Source organism: Varanus komodoensis, unplaced genomic scaffold (assembly GCF_004798865.1).
Source record: "Varanus komodoensis strain SLA01 unplaced genomic scaffold, ASM479886v1 scaffold74, whole genome shotgun sequence".
In the NCBI taxonomy this organism is placed as follows: domain Eukaryota; kingdom Metazoa; phylum Chordata; class Lepidosauria; order Squamata; family Varanidae; genus Varanus; species Varanus komodoensis.
In genome coordinates this window covers 2,866,222-2,884,302 of record NW_025336401.1, presented here as the reverse complement: position 1 = coordinate 2,884,302, position 18,081 = coordinate 2,866,222, and the positions used below count along the sequence as shown (strand labels likewise).

Here is an 18,081-nt window from a genome sequence, read left to right as displayed (position 1 = left end):
GCAGGGCGGCGGAGGGCGCCCCTGGCCTGCCCCTGCTGCCGAGCGCGCGACTTGCGCCCGCCCCAGAAAGCGCCGCTTGCGCCCGAGGGGCCCCGCGGCGCCTGGGCGCAGGGCGCGCGCAGCTGGTGCGCGCCGGGCTTCCCCGCCGCCCGTGCAGGAGGGGTGCTCTGGTCACCGCCTTGCCCCCGCGCGTGTTCTCCGTGGCCCGGGCAAGGGGACAAGCTTAGAACGGGCCCGGTCCGCTGCCGCAGCTGCGAGGAGGCAGAGCGAGCGGCCGCGGCGCCGGCGCTTCGCCTGCTCACCTGCGGAAAGGTGGGTCCCGGCGGGCGTGGCCGCCGCTTCCAGGATCAACCCTGGGCGACGCCGGCAGGTGCGCTGCCTCCTCGACCTGCCGCGCGCGACACATGAGCGATGGCTGCGTCAGAGGGGCTCGCCTGGGCTCCCCCTGCTTGCCGGGACAGTTTGCCTTCTGGCTCACCCCCTCCTCTGGGCTGGGTCAGTCTGGCAGGTCTCCCCAGCAGTGGGCTCGGGGCTGCCCCATTGCCCCGGGGCTCGTTTTGCACCGCTGCACCAAGCACAGAGCACCGTTGACCGAGGGCGGGAGCGACTGACTACCCGTTGGCACAGCTGTGATTTCCTGGTGCAGGTCAGGATTGGGTCCAGCTCTGCTACATTGCCTGGGAAGAGGGGCGGCGAGATGCCGTTGCGCGCGCGCACACTCCCCCTGTGGCCAACGCCCAGGCCCCAACCTGGACCGTGACCCTGCATGTCGTCTCTGGTCCTGCTGCAGCTCCACTTGTTCTCCGCCGTGTGCCTGAGCCAGGGGCCGCCACTGCAGACCCTCTTCTGCCAATCTCAACTTCCCTTGTTTGTTCTACACGAAAAGAACGCCCCGTCCTCTTCACCTGTAGTCAAGGCCTCTGCTCCCTCCTTCCAGTGCGTGCAGAGAACGAACATGCTGGCAATGGCTGGCTGAGGCAGACACACCTTGGCTCTGCCAACCACACAGGCAACTCCTTCACCTTTGGCCGCCAGGTGTTTGCTGCTGCGAAGGGCCACTCCGAGGCCCCACTGCTGGTCACCTGCTTCTCCCCCACGGCTGGTTCCCTGGCCCCATGGATTTCTCTGTGTCCAGTGCTTTAAGTGAAGGGTTTCACTTGTTGCAGGCAAATACAGAGAAACCTCAATCTGAGGGACAAGCGCAGTTTCTTTTGATGTAACTGTTCTGAGAGCTTAGTTAGCAGTGAATGTGAAAGAATAGTAAATAATAAGGCATAATTTTCCCTAAATACCAGCAGATGAGTAAATTGTGGTTTCAAGATAATTGTATCATTTTTTTAAACTCCAAGAGAATATGGCAATGCTCACATTTTATCACTGTAAATTGTATATGACAGGCCAGCCAGGAGAAGAGAGGATTTAGATGTGCCTGTGGAGAGCACACAAGGCAGGAGGAGGCACGAGCCAAGGTAGGCGCTCTGCTCCAGGGAATTTACCTGGCCAAGAATTCCAGAGCAGGAGGTAAGAAGGCAAGGCCCTCACAGATGAGCTGGGATCCATGCTATCAAGCTAACACCATCTTGACTAACTCAGCATGTCTCAAATACAAAACAAGAATTGCAAGTATGTGCCAAACCAGTAACTGGAGCGCAGGAATCTCATTCCACATCGCAAAATGGGCAGCAATTACTCGTACATGCAGCAGCTAGCTTTCAGTGGTCTTTTCGTAAAAGAAAGGCTAAGGAATGGAGAGCCCCAGAGAATTCTGAATGGACGAACTGGGCCCACTTTTTGTCTAGGTTTCCCTCGATTCTGCTTCCGGGGAAATCCCAGTTGCTCTCTGTGTACGCCAGCTACCTTTCCTGTGCTTCCGTGCAGAAACAAGGCTGCTGTCAAAGAGCTGCACTAGGCATTTACTCTACTTTAGGGAGGAAGCTCAAGCTACGCCAAATCCCTTTTGCCCTTTCCACACCGATTTATATTGTCTGGTAAGGGAGCAGGCTAAGCTGCACCGACCGCCTTACAGGCCCGTTTCTGTGACAGAAGGGACTGAAATTCATCTTGATACTGGCAGTGAAATAGCAAGAGTTTTGTGGGCCAAGCAGAGGGCTGCAAAATGAGAAGGGAGTCTCTGAGCGAAGACTGCACAGCTGGAAGGAGGAAGAAAACAAGGGACATGAAGGAAGCTTGCTGGACACAGAAGGGGAATTAAGACAGGGTGTAAACAGAGTCCGCTGAAGAAACCTGGTCTTATGGACCAGATGGGGACCACTAGGACAGTGGGCCTCAAAGACAATGAGGCCAGAAGAAATGGGCTGAAAAGCAGGACCTGAAATGCAAAGGAAAGGCAGAGAAGCCACTTTGAATTGCACTAACCAGCTGGTTCTTCGGACTCTTAATGCCAGGCCAAACTTGGCATCCATGGGATGAACAGTGTGGCGAGGACGTGTGCCTGGTGGTATTGATTTGGCCTCACTAACTTTGCCTCCTACGGAAACAGCAGGGGAGTCTAGAGCAACAGCAGGAATGCCCACTCGTTCAGCAGAGGGCGATGTTGCCTGCGAAATGCAGGGACAGCCTGGACAGGGCTCTGCTTTCTTGAAGCTCTGGGCCAGAAGAGCAGAGCAACACTTAAATCTTGACGATGGCAAGTGAGAGACGAGGCCCTGTTCTGAGTGAGGACACCTTCAGAGCTCTCTTCAATTTGACACATGTGAATTGGCAGCAATCTCACAACAGTGAGCAACGAGGCCCTGTTCTGAGTGAGGACACCTTCAGAGCTCTCTTCAATTTGACACACGTGAATTGGCAGCAATCTCACAGCGCGTGAGCATTTCAGACCTGGTTCAGTGGCACGTCCAGCAATAAAAGGCATCGACAGACCAAGTAAGAAAGCCCATGCGCAAACAAGTCTGGGGAAAGAAGAACAGACAGTTACTCTGCTTACCCACAATTGTTTAATGAACAGTTCATCTTTGCGATTGGCTTTGCCAGAGCAGCACAGAGTGTCTTTCCAACAGGCTGAGAATGTATCCTGCCAAAAGCAGTTCTATTTCTTCCTGGGTTCTGCACTGATTCTGTGCTCTACATAGTGCTGGGATCTTCGCAGTCATGGAACTTACTTTCTTGTGTACAGGAATCAGTCCAATCGGGGGAATAAGCAAGCATTGGTGAGATGCCTGCACCACATCTGAGTATATGGAAGAAGTCAGCACAGCGGCCAAAGTGCTACCTTTATTTGAAAGAACATTGGTTTTGCGCACTTCAAACACTGAACATTACAATTTTTTTCACTGGTGTAAAATACATATTGTTAGATCTGAAAGGCGACTCTGCTAAGCTGATGGAGAGAAAGGAAAGGAAAAACAGGACGCAGTCCTCCTGGAACCTCTGGTGTGCATGCCTTGTGGGAATGAATTCCCATTTTCTTCTTTAGGACTTGTGGGAGAGAAGTTCTCAGTGTACTGTGCTGTTTGTTCCTACATGAGGCAGAAACCTTGATAGCTGCTTAAACATTTGACTTGGTCACCTGCTCTCTTTTCAGGCCAACATAACTTTTTTTTACTCAAAGCTCTTCTAAGAGGCAAGTAAGGTAACTCCAGAAAAAGCAGTTTAGCAAAACATTTGTCCATACGCCTTTAAGAGCATAGCAGCCTTCAACAGCTGCCCCATGGAGCTGCGTCCTCACCTCCTGGGGCAGCTAGCAATCACCCAACTTCTCCATTCATTACAATATAAATCTTAAATTACTTGTTTTTTAAAAAAATATTACTAATATAGATTTCCCATCTTAAAATGCCTTATACATTTACAGTACTTGTAAATATTTCAGTTCTGGGTTGATGAAGTTTAAAAGGGGGGGGTGGGGAGAAACAGGATGTCTTGGACAGTTCAACTTGGGTTCAACACACAGCAAATCTCCGACACGGAAGGAGCCGGAATTGGTAGATTCATAGTGCAAATTTGAAGAGAGGGAAAAGAGGAGAGAGAGGTAACAAACTGAACAACTGCACTCCGTTAGTCTGTCAAATGGAAATGAACGAGACAAGATCCCACACTGTACATGCAATAAGTTATAGCAAGCAATGACAAGAAGGGTGGAGCACCCCACAAGGAGCGCTGGTGACGAGCGCCGGCAGCAGTGGAAAATGGATGTCAGCTTCGGGAGCCCACGGCAGCAGTGCCGAGAACAGTGCCGTCAAGCCTTGTATTTCTGCTTCCCAGTCTCACTTATTACACAAATGTGCTGAAACACAAAAAGTAAAACACTATGCAGATTAGAAGCCTAACAGCGAGGAGAGCCACATTCCGCAGATGCTTCTCCCAAGTGGCGGCGACCAGCGGCAGGAATGGAGCCAAGGGTGAACTGGGCACCCTGGCGCTTGCTGTGTGCTTTGGGAAAAGGTGGACGGGATCCAGCTGACAGGGACTGGAGGAAGAGCTACGCCCGCACCTGGCCCATGCACGGGGGTTGGGGGGACAGCCCCCGAGCTCTGCAGGGTCCTCCCGTGCACCCCTGCTCCCCTGTAAGGGAACAAGGGCAGCATTCACCCCACCGCCCCCGCGAAGCTCGATGCCCATCACAAGGTGTGGTGACAGCTCTGCAAGGGGGTCAGACCAGAAGGCTCTATGGCCCCCAGCTAGGACATGGCTGCCCTGCTTTAGAGGCAAGCCTTCAGCTGGGGGGCAACCACGACGAACGGCTGATGCCCTGAGCTGCTCCTGGGGGGCTGCCCAGAAAAAGCTGCAGACCACCGAGCTGGCTGGACCCGCCATCTGGTGCCGCAGGGATCATCTGGGACGCTTCACCATACAAACTGAATTTGGAGCTGTCGCCACTGTGCACCTATTACAAGGGAGCCCAAGAGCCACTCCTGAGCAGCACCAGCATTGGTCTGCCAGGATGCAGGTTACCAAGGACTGGGGGTACTCACTGTCCCCACCTGGTCTCTCTGTGGTTCCTAAGGTTGTTTCCCCTTCCCAGCTCCTTTCCCAGGAAGCTGCTTTGCAGCAGGCTCTGCCCACCTCTCCTGGGAAACAGCCTGTTAAGTGGCATGGCCAGGCAGGATGGACGAAACCCCGCACTGGTGTCAGAGAAGCAGGGCTGGTGGAGAGTCAAAATGGGCCGTGGAATTTTGGCTGTTTTCTCTCCTCCACTGTGAGAGTCTGATCTTGTGGAAACCCTTGCCTTCCTCCCTTCCCTTCCCATATCACTGCCCCACTAAAAGAAGAAAAGGAGCTGTTAGTGCTTGGAATTGCAGTTCAAGAGGCAGTAGGGAAAAGAGGAAGAACCAGGGATTCCTTTTCTTCAGTGTTCGAACTAGAATACCTTTCTTAATTACTTACATTCAAATCTCTGAAGTATTCGTTATAATCTAAAGCATATCCCACCACAAACTTGTCTGGCACTTCAAATCCAACAACTGAAAAGAAGCAGAATTTATCAAGATGGCGAATTATGGCAACCTTGACAGAGCCATGTTACAACGTTTGTGATATTTAATGAACTGTTCTAGTCATCAGCTGATAATGCCACATCAAACTTATACCTACTTATACCTCTTAAAAATATACAACAAACAGTGTTACAAATCCAGTACCTAAAATGGACAGTTTGTTTTAATAAAGGAAAATGCTGTATTGGTTACATTTATCTCCAAGCAGCCCAAATGGCATACATGCTGTGCGCAAGAGGGGAATGATGGGCTCCCCATAAATGGGACCCCCCACACTAATAGCTATCAGATGACCCAAAGGGCTTAATTTAGGCTGCAATTTGAAGCGCAAGAGTCAGTCTCAGGGAAGCAGGCCTACGTTTGCACTGCTACACCACACCAGCGTTTCAGTCCTTTGGGAGGTCTTTACTTAAGCACACAGCAAACAATTGTATTTTACCAAGTACAGTCAGCATGGATACAAGCCAGGTGTCATTTTATAAAATTCCTGGTGTTCATTATGGCAACAGCTGCTTTCAGACAAATTTGTCTCTCTTTCTTCTCCCCTCCCTACAATTCCCCAAATGCGGGGAGCATGGGGAAAGCCAGCCACAATGCTTTTATGATTCTATTTAAAGTGCAGTAAATGCTTGTAAAAGTTCCACTTACAGTCCGGCCGGTATCCTACACTTCGAGGTGTTCGTTTGACTAACAAGCTGTAAAAAGAAGCCGAGGAAACAGGTATTGAAGTGCAGGTAGAATTCAACATGCTACGTGCATCCTACACTGGAAGTCCACGAACTCCTGTCCTCGCCCACCAAGAACACATCACAGTGTAAACAGCAAATCAAGAGTCAAAGAGGTATAGAAAGAAGTCTCTAAGTTCTAAGTAAAAGTAAAGGCTGCTGCTTGACTGAGGGTATGTGAGGAGGAGTTGTGCCAGCACTGGAATGTCTCTCCGCCTTCTTCAGTGGTGAAGGGGGGGATATGGGGCAGGTAACATGCCCAATGTGAAAACTGTGTAGCAGTGAGGGGAGGATCTTACCTCCCCCGCTTGGCTAAGGACTCCCTCCTTCCCTGCATCTCTGTTGTACAGCTATAAGCAAACTGCGGGCAGTGAAAGACGCTGGCTCAGGGGCAGCGAGTCCGCCTGGTTTGTTTTCGGCACCGTTGCCTCAAGGTCGCACCAAAATGACCACGCACAAGACGCTCCCTCAGTTGCCTCTGGCAGAACTGTTTAGAGGTGTTATGGCAACGGAAAATAGTGAACCGCTTCTCTGTCCTCTATCTGCCTCTGGTGCTTCTCGTATTTCACACCTTTATTGCTACAAGCGATCAATAAAATGCACGGATTGGCTTGTTGGTTAATCTAGACAAATACGCAAGCAACTTTCTGTATGCTTTTGTGCTTAAGAGATTGCGTTTCACTTGAGCAGGCCGTCCTCTGCTCAACAAGGGTTTGAGCAACATCCCCAGATTCTGAGGAAACCTCCTCAGAAATAGTTATTCCAGGCCCCTGAAGAGGCTGCTCCGTGGATATACATCTACCTCCACCCCCTCAGTTTCCTCTGCCTTTCTCAGTCACAGACAACTGTAATCTGTCAGAAATATAAAAGCTCTGGGACCACTGAAGTCTTAACTACTTTGCTTTAATCCAGCAGCCTAAAAAGCAAGTCGTACTTGGAAGCCAACAGTGGAGTTTGTTAAGGAAAGCAGAGTCATCTGGCGAGACATGTGAAAAAGGCTAATTGATTTTATTTACCGAGCGGGAAAGAGACTGCTTGCAGAGGAACGCTGAAACTCCGCCTAGCACAAGTATAAGATGCAAATACTTAGAAGAGTATACACTGCAGTGTGGCACTCCTATTTAGATTGAAAAACGAACTGGCTTCTGAATGCAAATACGTCTTTTACAAAAACAAGACCCAATGTCAGAAGTGGAGGAAACTGATGGGTGAACAACAGATGCCCTCATCTTAGATTCCTTAACCCTCCTAGGCATAACTGGTTTCAGACTGTTCAAAAAAAGATGTGCAAACATTCTCCTGCACGAATCCTTGAAAAAGCAAAGATCGCAAAGCAAGAGAGAGGAAAAGGTACCTGGCCACTTTCACCATCTTTGGGTTGTACTGCTTCAGCAGAGACAGCAAAGTCTTCATTGTCTTGCCAGTGTCTATTATATCCTGTTGAAAACAAAGCACCTTGAAAGGAGGTTACAGCACAGGAGCTCCTTCGGACTACAATTGGCAGGAGCGGCCATAGGAGTTAGAATAAAATGAATGCTCATTTGGTGTACGTTTGTGTTTGGCAGTAAATATAAACAAGGGCTAGGATTTGCAAATTGATACACTCTCAAATGCATACCAAACACAATCCCTTTATATGGCTTTCCCAAAAGCAAAAGCATTCTTGTGTAAAATATTGGAAGTGCCAGTCACAATGAAATTAAGCAGAATCTGTCCAACAACCCACTCTTGGTGGGAAGCAGTGAGCGAGTTTAAAATGTGGAGGCTGGTAGTTGAGTGTCTGGAATCACTTTTCTTGGGAGAGAATTCTAGCCCACCCTGCTGACTCTCAATAAGATGCTAAGGGACAGTTATGGTTCTGGGCCAAAATGGGTGCCTTGCATTTCGTGACACAGGGATTTCTTCATTGTCGTTGCTCCCAACCTCACCCCGGACCATACAATGTAAATGCAAATTACTGTACTTACTTCTACGATCAAGACATTCTAGAAGAGAAAAATATATACATATGAGTAACTTGAGGGCAAACTTCACTTCCAATTTATATGTATCCAAAGCTTATCAGGATTTCTATCTTCATTCCACATTCCCCTAATTCACCAGCATTCAAATATAGGCGGATGCCTCATCTCTGAACAAATTGCATCAAATGGTCACAAGTGTGCCTCGTGGTTAAATTACTCAAGTTTCTAGAGCTCATTAGTACATTATTTAGGGCTTGAAAATTTATTATGGTTCAAAAATAAACTAATCCTGATGTAGTAACAATGAGAATTTCAGAACCAATGACTGAAGAAAAGTGTTGGGACCAAATTAAACAAATTACATGTGGCATTCTCATGTTTTTAATTAGTTTATATTTTTGAGCTAGTTTAAGCACTTGCTCATGAACAAGTGGGGTCTGAAGAGCAACTTTAAAAACAACTAGTACCACACTGGAACTGGAGCACTTTGCCCTACTCTTGAGAATGTAAGGAGGAGAGGAATTTAAAGCGGAACCCAGCCATCTGAACTGTGATGCCTGTACATCTATACAAGAGAGGCACATAATGCCGGAAGGAAGCTGGTGCAAGGCCCGGGTCCAGACACCTGCACACCGTATGTGCAGTCATGTGCAGGGAACACTGGCAGACCAGCCGTGGGCGCCAGAGGTGCTGCTATCAGCTGCAGGCAAGCTGAAGGAAGGAACCAAAGCAAATCCAAACAATGTCCTGTAAGCAGCTTCTCGGCACATGGCTGGAAAATTTGACAATGGGAGTGCAGCCAAGTGATCCACTCCTATGGCGCATGTTTAACAGAACAAGCATTGCGCAATAAAAAATCTGCCTGCTTAATAGAGTTAATAGTGGGTTAAGATCCAGAAAGTGGGGAAATGGGGAACTGGAGTCCGAGGATGCCTTCACGGACATGCTGAGGTCAACGATGAAGCTGTGGAATGCCCGACACCAGGCTTGCTGACCCTTATGCTGGACACACCCACACTCTCCTGGGTCCTTCAGGCCCAAATCCAGACTGAGAGGATGGTGTGCCCAGGACGGGAATTTGTCCTGGTCCCATCTGGCCTTAGGTGACACCTAACCCTGATGGGGTCGGGAGGGAGAGTCCCTCGGGGCTGACCTATATCTGTTGGCTTCTTTCCAAGCAAGCGCTCGAGCCCAACGTTCCACTTCCAGTGGTGGGCAATAAACAGTTTTGAAATCTTGCCCCCATGCTACTTTTGATCCTCCACCCCTTTACAGCAATGCGGCCCCCAGAAGCTTCTCTACCACCGCATTCAATCCTCGGGCTGAAAGAGCTTCTGGGCCCGGTTCTAGGTGCTTAAAAGCAGGGCAGGCAGGCAGAGTGCCGCTCCTGCGTTTGACTCCAGTCCCTGCTATTCAGGGCTATAGTGCATCCATATACCAGCGTGCCTTTTAACCATTACAGCTAATAGGAAATGATGGATTTAATGTCTCTAGTTTTGCCTTTGTTATGTACAAATGGCAGGTGCTGTCACCACTTTTTTGCGTTGCAAGTGCTAGATAATAACACAATTTTGTTTCCCGCTGGGACAAAAACAATGCAAAGACTGTGTTGAAGCAAAACAAAGCCAGGAAGAAGGCAGCCATGGACTACTGGGCCTCACCTTATTGCAAAATGCTTTCACCTTAATTATATTTCATTATCTGCGTTTGGTTACAGCCTTGTTTTGAGCTAAGATAATTAGTGCTGAAAAATATGGTAACTTATAAAAGCGCTTCTACTTTTATAAGTTCTATTCTACCTTTTACACTTGTATATCTTTCTGTAGGACTTACCTTCCCAGTCAAGGTTGAGAGGTCATCCCCACCAATTACTTTTATATCGCCTGTTGACTGGTCATTCTAAAGTTAGACAGGAAAGAAAAACTGTTATTCATAATGGATAGGGACCCCTTTGGGGAGTGAAAATATTTAGAAGTCTATGAACCCATACTGATATTTTCAACTGTAGAGGAGTAAATTTTGCTTCTATTTACAAGGAGAAAAAGAAAGACAGGGGTGTATCCTGCACATAATTTTTTGTCACTTCTTTTTCCTTCCTCTGCTTGACTAACAACAGAATCATACACATTTCTACTCAAAAAAAGTCACACTGACTTCACTCAGATTTGCACCTGGGTCAGGTTGTTTAGGGTTGCATTCCAAACCTCTCAGAAATGAACCGGCCAAAGTATATGGCCATAAGAAACTGCCTTGTGCGGAGCCAGTCCCTTGGTCCATTTGCCCCAGTACTGTGGACACGGACTGGCAGCTACTGCCACCCAGGACCTCAGGCAAATGCCATTTCCAGCAATACCTGGAGATGCCTGGGATGGGAATCTTCCACATGCAAAACTCGTGCCCCACCACTGAACTGCAGCCCCTGCTCCTGGATACAGGAGATACAGAGCTGAGAGGTGATGTTTCTCGTACTTCAAAAAGGTCTCCTACAACAAGTCAGGGCAACAAAGAGAGTCTGGGACATACTAGGGAACAGGTTGCCAGGAAAGGAAGCAGTAGTTAGATCTTTCCATTACCCTTACATATGAAGGCACATCTTGCATAGTATGCCCAAGAACAAAACTGCTGCTGCTGCATATTCTCACACTGCACAAGATGTATCCCCATATCCTCCTTTTTTTCTTATTCCTGTAATCACTATTTATACACTGGTTTATCTGCTAAGAGCAATAAAGGTGGTATATAACAATTTAAGACAATAAAATCCTGCAACAATAGTAACAAGAACACTAAACCCATTAAGAACTACACATTATAAAAGGCTAACTGAAAAGAGACGTTTCTACACCTTTTCTAAGGGCCAAGATGGTAGGCTCCTGAATGGGTTTGTGGTTCTTGAGGGAGTCCATTGGGGGCTGCACAGGAGAAAGCTCTTTCCTGCAGACCTTAACATTTAGGGAGCTTAATGATGAGACAGCCCATGCCTTATATAGCCTAAATATGAAAAAATTTGGAAGTTGCCCAGCCCCTCCAATTCACCCACCCATTGCCACCTGTGTGTGCCACACTTCCCCACTTGGGGAGTACACTGTTCAAAGAAACAAGCGGCTCATCATACAAGCACTCTTGCTTTTCCCCATAACCTGGGGAAACTAGGCTTGCCTCAAAAACTAGGTGTCTCTGTTTCCTATGTTAAAAATAGGAAAAAGAAATCAGATTAATCCCTCATGGAGCATCAATCCTCAATTTCGTAAGTCCCACTAATGCCAGCCTTCTAAACTCTGTAAACAATTTGAGATAATGCAAGCAAATTATGGAATTATGTTTCCAATTTAGTTGTTTCCATATACTTTCCTGCTCGTTGTATATTCTAATCAGGCCCATAGATAAGGAAGAAAAGAGAATCCCAGAGGTACAACACCCAAATCACAGAAATAATGTATTTCAGATGTTGCTCTGTAGAACTTTTCTTCCATGAGTGAAAAAGTTAAAGCTTCAAGTATTATCTGCTTCCAATAGTAAATGTTATAGAGAGGAATCATCAACACCCTTTCCCCTGACTTAAGTAGCAGAAATCTTTCTTGTTTGAAAAAGGGGATCAAAAGACTAAAGCAAATCAAAGTTCATCATGTTCCAAGGGAGCAGAATCATCTTCCTGCCTGCGATGCACTTGACATCAGTGAACGTTCTTCTGCAAAGCTTCTGTTACGCAGCTAGACTTTAACGGGCCTGAATGCTTCTGAATTAACGACTTCCAGAAAAGCACTAGTGGGCATGCTCCTCTAACACCTGCAGTGGGGCACTGCTGCAGCCAATCATGACTTCCTAGTATGCACCCATGTTTTGGTGAATGTGCCACTGTATGGGATGCTCTTGGTACCTTGTATGAAGCAGGCCTGGAAGTCGCATCAGAAATCCAAGGCTTTAAAATCCTAGCTTTTTCTCAACTCTTTAGACTTTGAATCCAGATTATTTTCTTAATTTAAAGGAGTGCCTACAAACTACCTTATCCTGGTTCTGGACAAACCAGCCAGCCTTTCACCAGAGAAGCAACTTCTTCTAACCTATTTGTATACCTTATTGGGTGATGCTATCAAGTTAACTTAAATCGGTATTCTCAAATTGTGCTTGTATGATTGAATTTATCAGCTGCTTTTCTCAGAAGAACCAAGGCATCTTTCAGCAAGGGTTAAAACATACAAAGTTTAAAACAATTTAAAGCAGACAGAAACAATTAACACCAAAATACTAAAACCAGTATTTGGGAGGCTGAACAGTACTAAGAGCCACGCAAGTCTTCACAAATTTAGTGTATTTGGCTCCATAAACAGCACGGCGGGAGAGATTCCCCTCTGCTCATCGCTCTAAGTTCTGGAGCAACCACCTTGTTGCAGATGCTACAGCTCCTCTTCGGCTACCTGCTCAAGCATTTGCGGCTGCACTAAGGCAAACGCAAGCAAAAACTGTGCCAAAGTTCAGCACACGGTGAGGCACCTTGCTCCACCCACGGGCAGGAGAGGGATCGGTGGCCGGAAAGTGTTGCTGGCCAGGAAGCCAAGCCAAGAGTTGGGTGCTTCTCCAGATGCACTTACACAGTAGCTCTTCAGCCTGATGAAGTCAACAGTCATAGGGATAGACTTGTCGCTATTTCGGTTCAAGGCTTTGATATAATCCAGCAAGTCGGCAAAGAATTTGTAGCCCCCCTTGAGCACGCAGAGGGCCACAATGTGATGCCCTCCCATACTCTTCATAATTTCTCGTGCCAGCCTTTCTGTCCTGTGGAAAGAGAGAGACACACACACAACCTAATCTGCTGTACAAGGCCCGGTGTCGAGAAGCGTTATTGTTAATATTATTAGCAGCAACAGTATCAACAACATGCTTAGTGCATGACTAATATTGAGACTTGCGCTCAATCTTAGGAAACAAACATGCCAAGATAAAGCAAGCAGTACCTCCTCACCCAGGAGAGTATCTACCTCTCCTCTGACAGTGTATGGAACTATTTGCTGATCAGTGGCATTTCTGCTTTTTCTCACTTGTCAAGGTTACTCTAATAACAGGGCTGCCAAGCTCCCTTGATTTTATTGAGTAGCTTGTGCCAAAGCAAATCTGAGTTTCTACCTAGGTACTGGACAACTTGCAACAGATATGAAGCATGAAGATTGTGAGATTCTGTTTCTCAAGCATACGGCAGCTGTTACTTGAGAGCCAAGGCATTGGTAAGACATCCCAGGAAGTCAGAAACAAGACAGCAGGGAACAGAAGATCACTGGCAATTTAGAAGTCCTGCTTCTAAGATAATGCAAACTAAACTGCCAGTGAGATGAACTTTCTATATATGTTATATTGCACAGATGGACTTAGTTTACAGTGCTTCCTTGAATTCATTTTCTCATTAATTTATACAGACTGCCCTCAGGTTTAAGACTCAGCTTGCTTGTTTTATAATCACCAGTCCCACATTTAGCAAGAGAGATAGTCCATTGGGAAAAATGGCTGTTATGGTTAGTTCACTGTGTTAGTTCATCAGTTACTTCTGGTTAGTTCACTGGGAAAAATGGCTGTACAGCTGCAAATGGTGTATTATGGATTTGAAAAGTTACATAACTGCCTAGAAACTATCACAGGAAGAAGCATTAAAAAGTGATATCTGGCCCCTTTTCTAGATAAAAATATAATGCCTGTTATTTTTAGCAGAAACACAAATTACAGAATCTGTCTCGCATGTATCAAAAACTGCTACTGTTTTTTAGAGGTGCGATGATCTAGGATACAACCTGGCAGGAACTGTGCTCATCTCAGAACATCATTCGCATTCTTCATCTTCAGCTTATACTGTCTACAGAGTGAATTCTTATGTATTTATATAGTTATTTATTTGTATTGGAAGCCACCCCGAGGCTTTTGCGAATGGGGCGGCATATAAGTGTTCCAAATAAATGAATAAATAAATCTATACATGCCCACTTTAAATGGAATTAGCTCTGTGCTCCTCAGAAGCAGCAGGAATTCTTAACAAAAATCCCTTTAAAACAAACAAGCAGAGGCTTGCATGGAAACAATTGCTTTAGAATACAGTTTTAAGTCCAACAAACCTGTCCATAATAAGTCCATGCGGAATGTAGACTTTTTCCAAATCTTCTGCATAATGTTTTGGTATGCAGAACAAGTCTAGGTCATAACCTTGTTCATCATCTCCAATCTAAAAGGAAAACAGAAAAGGTGAGGTCAGGTGCAGTTTACTACACGTCCCTCCAGAGATCAGAAACTTAAAAGAAAGCCTCATAATCTAGGATTACTGCAAAATTCAAAGCTATAATCCACTGGCAGGGTTTACACTCTGCGCACATCAAATCCTAGAGGCTGATCCTTGGCTTTTCCTGCTAAATGATCTCAGGGTGCAGAGTGTATCTTTTAACCAATCAGCATACATGACAGGAAAAGATGCTTTATTGCACACACTTTCGTGAAAGTATCACTAAAAAGGTCTGATTTAGAATATTTGCTGCTACTCAGAGACCTATGTAACCCCATAGACCTCATGTCCTGCCTTTCCTTAATCCTAAACTCAACCCACTCCTGGAGAAATGGACCAGCTGAAGGCATCAAGGAAATACTGCTTTCCAGCTTTGAGGTAGGGATCACTGTTCTGGATATGGGAAACAACACAAGTAAAGGTACAGCAAAGGACTGAGGGGAGGCAAAAAATTGCAGAGATCTTTTCCTAACAAGGTTTGAGAGCATCTGGTTTAGTGAGACGTAAAAGCTTAAGCCATAGTGACGATATCTGTTTGAGAGTGTGAGTGAAGATATAATACACGACAAAAAAACAGAACACTTTGCAGCAGAAGCATCTCCTAACCAAGCAAACAAGCCACATTCGACACACACAGCAGAAAAAAGCAGTGCAAAGGGACCAAGCAATACCTGAAAAATTAGGTAGCTCCCCAAGGCTCGGTCATGAGAGTAACACCTGAATTTCATTTAGCTGCAGTTCTATGCATAAGCCCCCTTCAAGAAGCCACAATATTTGCAAATTAGGGCTTATGCAGACCAGGGAGTTCTTTCAACAGAAATCTGTTACGTTGTATTTATTTTTAATGTTTATAAGCCATGACCCTCTGCTTCAGGCAACACCTAAAGAGGCATAACCACCAAATGAAAAAATGAAATTGTGATCCAATATGACTAAAAATGGCTGATAATCCAAGTTTAAGTGGAGGCAAGTGACTACTCTTTATACCCAGCGGGGCAGAAATCTACTGGTAGAACTCTGGGTGATTTGCAGAAACCCGTTCCTTAATTCTCAAGAGTTTGTCCACCCTTCACAGCCTGCAGTTTGCACCTGGCTCTGGTTGATTGACTTGGTTTTTAATAGAGCTGCGAGATCAATCTCACAAACCTAACGTTGGCTCACCACTGCCTTGCAGTGCTAGAGAGACATCGATTTAATATATATATAAATTTGGGGTTGGGGAAGGGAAGCAATCCCGTTCCCCAAAACAAGCCCTCCTTGTTTTTAAATTTCTGCTGCCAGTGTGCTTCCTAGCAGCAACAGACAATGAGATAAGGAATTCCTTGTTGTCAAAGTCTCTTGAGGGCTCACTGAAGGTACAAACAACCTACATGTCTGCATAGCTAAGACAGATGTACTTTTGTACACTGTCTTTGGGAGGAAGAACTAAAACCAGGCCTCTTCCTAAGAAGCCACACTACTGACACCCACTTTGTAGGAAGAAGCTAAATCCACCAATCATAACTAGAGGCTGAAATTTGCTTTTGACGTCTCACAGAGAGCTCAGCACTCCGTGTAAATACTGCCGTGACAGCAACATTTCAGATTTCTCAGGCAATATATACACAACCATGTTGTGTCTGTGTTCATTATTATGTTCCTCCAAGAACATTTTGCTTGCCTTTCCAGACTATATTCTATCTGCTGGAGAAAGAATTTCTAGCTGAGCAGAAAAGAAGGGGGAAATGAAAACACATGACCCTTGTATGGAGGATCCCTGGTTCTGTTTCTTAAATTTCAGTACCTAACATGTGAGAAATAGCTGGCTGAAGCCTAGCAAAATCAGGCACATGCCAGAAATGCCCTTGAAACCTTGGGCATTGCTTGTCTTAACATGTGCTTGGTGAATGCAGGCTTACTAGGAAGTTATTTCAACAGTTTAATGGGTTAAAAGCCTAAATATGGGCTTCACATATATTTTAGTCTGACAAGATTGTGTGCATTTGGTGTGGTTCAAGATTTGTTTTATAAATTATCTCAGTTTCAGGTATCCATGCCAAGATGAGTTCTTTGTTCTATCCACATCTAATCATCAAACCCCAGAACACACAAGGGCCTTTAGGATGATACTCACAACCTGATCCTTTTTCCCGCAGGTATTTTTGTTCCCAAACTTATGCAGTCTACCACAGCAATTAATGCTCTTCCCCTTTCTGAAAGAAACTGGTACTCCCATATTCAAACTTCATCTCAAAATTGTAGGGGTCTAGATTCTTATTATTTATTTATTAACAATAATTATACCCCAGCCTTTACAAGACATTCCAGGAGATTCTCCATCCTCTTAGCATCCCTTGAGTCCTGTCCAACCAAATCCAACATTTGCAGTCATGTCCAGGACATCATCCTTCCCACTGTTTAACATGTCATATTTTCCAGAACACATACTTTGCTTCCTCTCCCCACCTCACGTCAAACATGCCAAAAGCAAGCCTTTTCTTCCAAATCAAACTTAATAGAACTTGCAAATGCTTACCCAAGTCCCTGCCTCTTGATATTATCACTCTTGATGCATTTTTTGTTTTGCTTATTATATTTTTAATCTCTGGATTTTGCTTGTTTTGTACATACCTCTCTGTTACAATATGAAAATTGGGGTTATTCATTTTTGTAACACGTACATACATGCTGTGGTTTGCTCAAGTTTATCTTACTCCTTAAAACAACTTTCAGAAACCAGATACTCTCCAAATATGTTGAACTATTTCTACCATCTCTTGCTGGCATGGTCAATAATGGCTCCATTAGATGCAGATGACCAGGGTTGCAATTTGGAGGGAATTAGGTAAGCAACTGCATCCTGAAATTGTAAATGTATAGGGCCAGGTTGTAATGGAGGCCACGTAAAGGAAGGTACTCTGAACATGCCTAGAGATGTGCTTGTCATTGCCACATATCTCTTAGGAGTCTGCTATACTGGAGCAGATTCTGGGGGTCTCTTCTGCCAATTAAATTGGGGTGCAAGCTTATGCATGTTTCCACCGAAAAAGGTCCTACATTTCCAAGCCTCCTCTCCACTCTTTATCATCACAGCCCTACAGGTTGCAAGGAGCTGCAAGCCTCAGCCTGGTTCCAACGCATTCCTTGGCCCCATCCATCATCCAGGCTTGAACTCCCAAAATGCAACCAACCTTTTCCCAGGTGAGCTTCCAGCAACGTTATTTTCTTCCTCCCCTCCCGGAGCTTCAGCCCCTTATTTTCCTGCGGGGGGGGGGGCGGCCCTTCCCAACACTTTTGCAGCGCTGAGGTCCAAATTAACCCTTCCATTCCCCCCACGCTTACTGTGGGGGAATGAGCCCCCCTCCCTCGTGTAGCCTGGGGAGGGCAAGCCGAGGCGCCCGTCCAGCCTCCCACTCCAAGCCTCCTCCGCATGCTTGCCCCCACCCCGGCAGTTTCAGCCCCCTTACGACTGTTCCGTGCGGGGGGCAGCCGCGCCCCGATCGCTTTGGCCCCCGAGTCCTCAACACACCCCTCCCCTCCTGCCTCCCCGCGGCCCCCCGGAGGGGGAGCGGGCGCCCCGCCTGCCCCCCGCGCGGGAGACCCGCTTCTGGAACCTTCGGCGCCCCCACGCCGCACCCGGCGAGGCCGAGGCGGCCCGGCCCGGCCCCTCGGCGCGGCTCCCCTCGCGCGGCCTCACCACG

At 46.6% G+C, this 18,081-nt stretch overlaps 1 protein-coding gene across 1 annotated transcript; it reads right to left on the bottom strand.

The window, feature by feature from the left end:
* Window positions 1–2,938: 2,938 nt before the first annotated feature.
* HPRT1 (hypoxanthine phosphoribosyltransferase 1) lies at window positions 2,939–17,708 on the bottom strand. Its single transcript, XM_044452811.1, has 9 exons — window positions 15,073–17,708; window positions 14,241–14,347; window positions 12,735–12,918; window positions 9,979–10,044; window positions 8,149–8,166; window positions 7,536–7,618; window positions 6,105–6,151; window positions 5,347–5,423; window positions 2,939–4,246 (listed from the first exon to the last, which is right to left on the bottom strand). The coding sequence occupies exons 1-9, from the start codon at window positions 15,127–15,129 to the stop codon at window positions 4,199–4,201; spliced, it is 687 nt and encodes a 228-aa protein (XP_044308746.1). The 5' UTR covers window positions 15,130–17,708; the 3' UTR covers window positions 2,939–4,198.
* Between the last annotated feature and the right edge of the window lie 373 nt (window positions 17,709–18,081).

Bases quoted from the DNA above. Each gene is read 5' to 3' on its own strand.
- HPRT1 (XM_044452811.1), bottom strand. From the start codon at position 15,129: ATGAAATTCAGGTGTTACTCTCATGACCGAGCCTTGGGGAGCTACCTA. The intron at 10,045-12,734 runs GTAAGTGCATCT...GTCTAACTTTAG, and splicing joins TCAGGCTGAAGAGCTACTGT to AATGACCAGTCAACAGGCGA. The intron at 6,152-7,535 runs GTACCTTTTCCT...TTCTTTTTACAG, and splicing joins AAGATGGTGAAAGTGGCCAG to CTTGTTAGTCAAACGAACAC.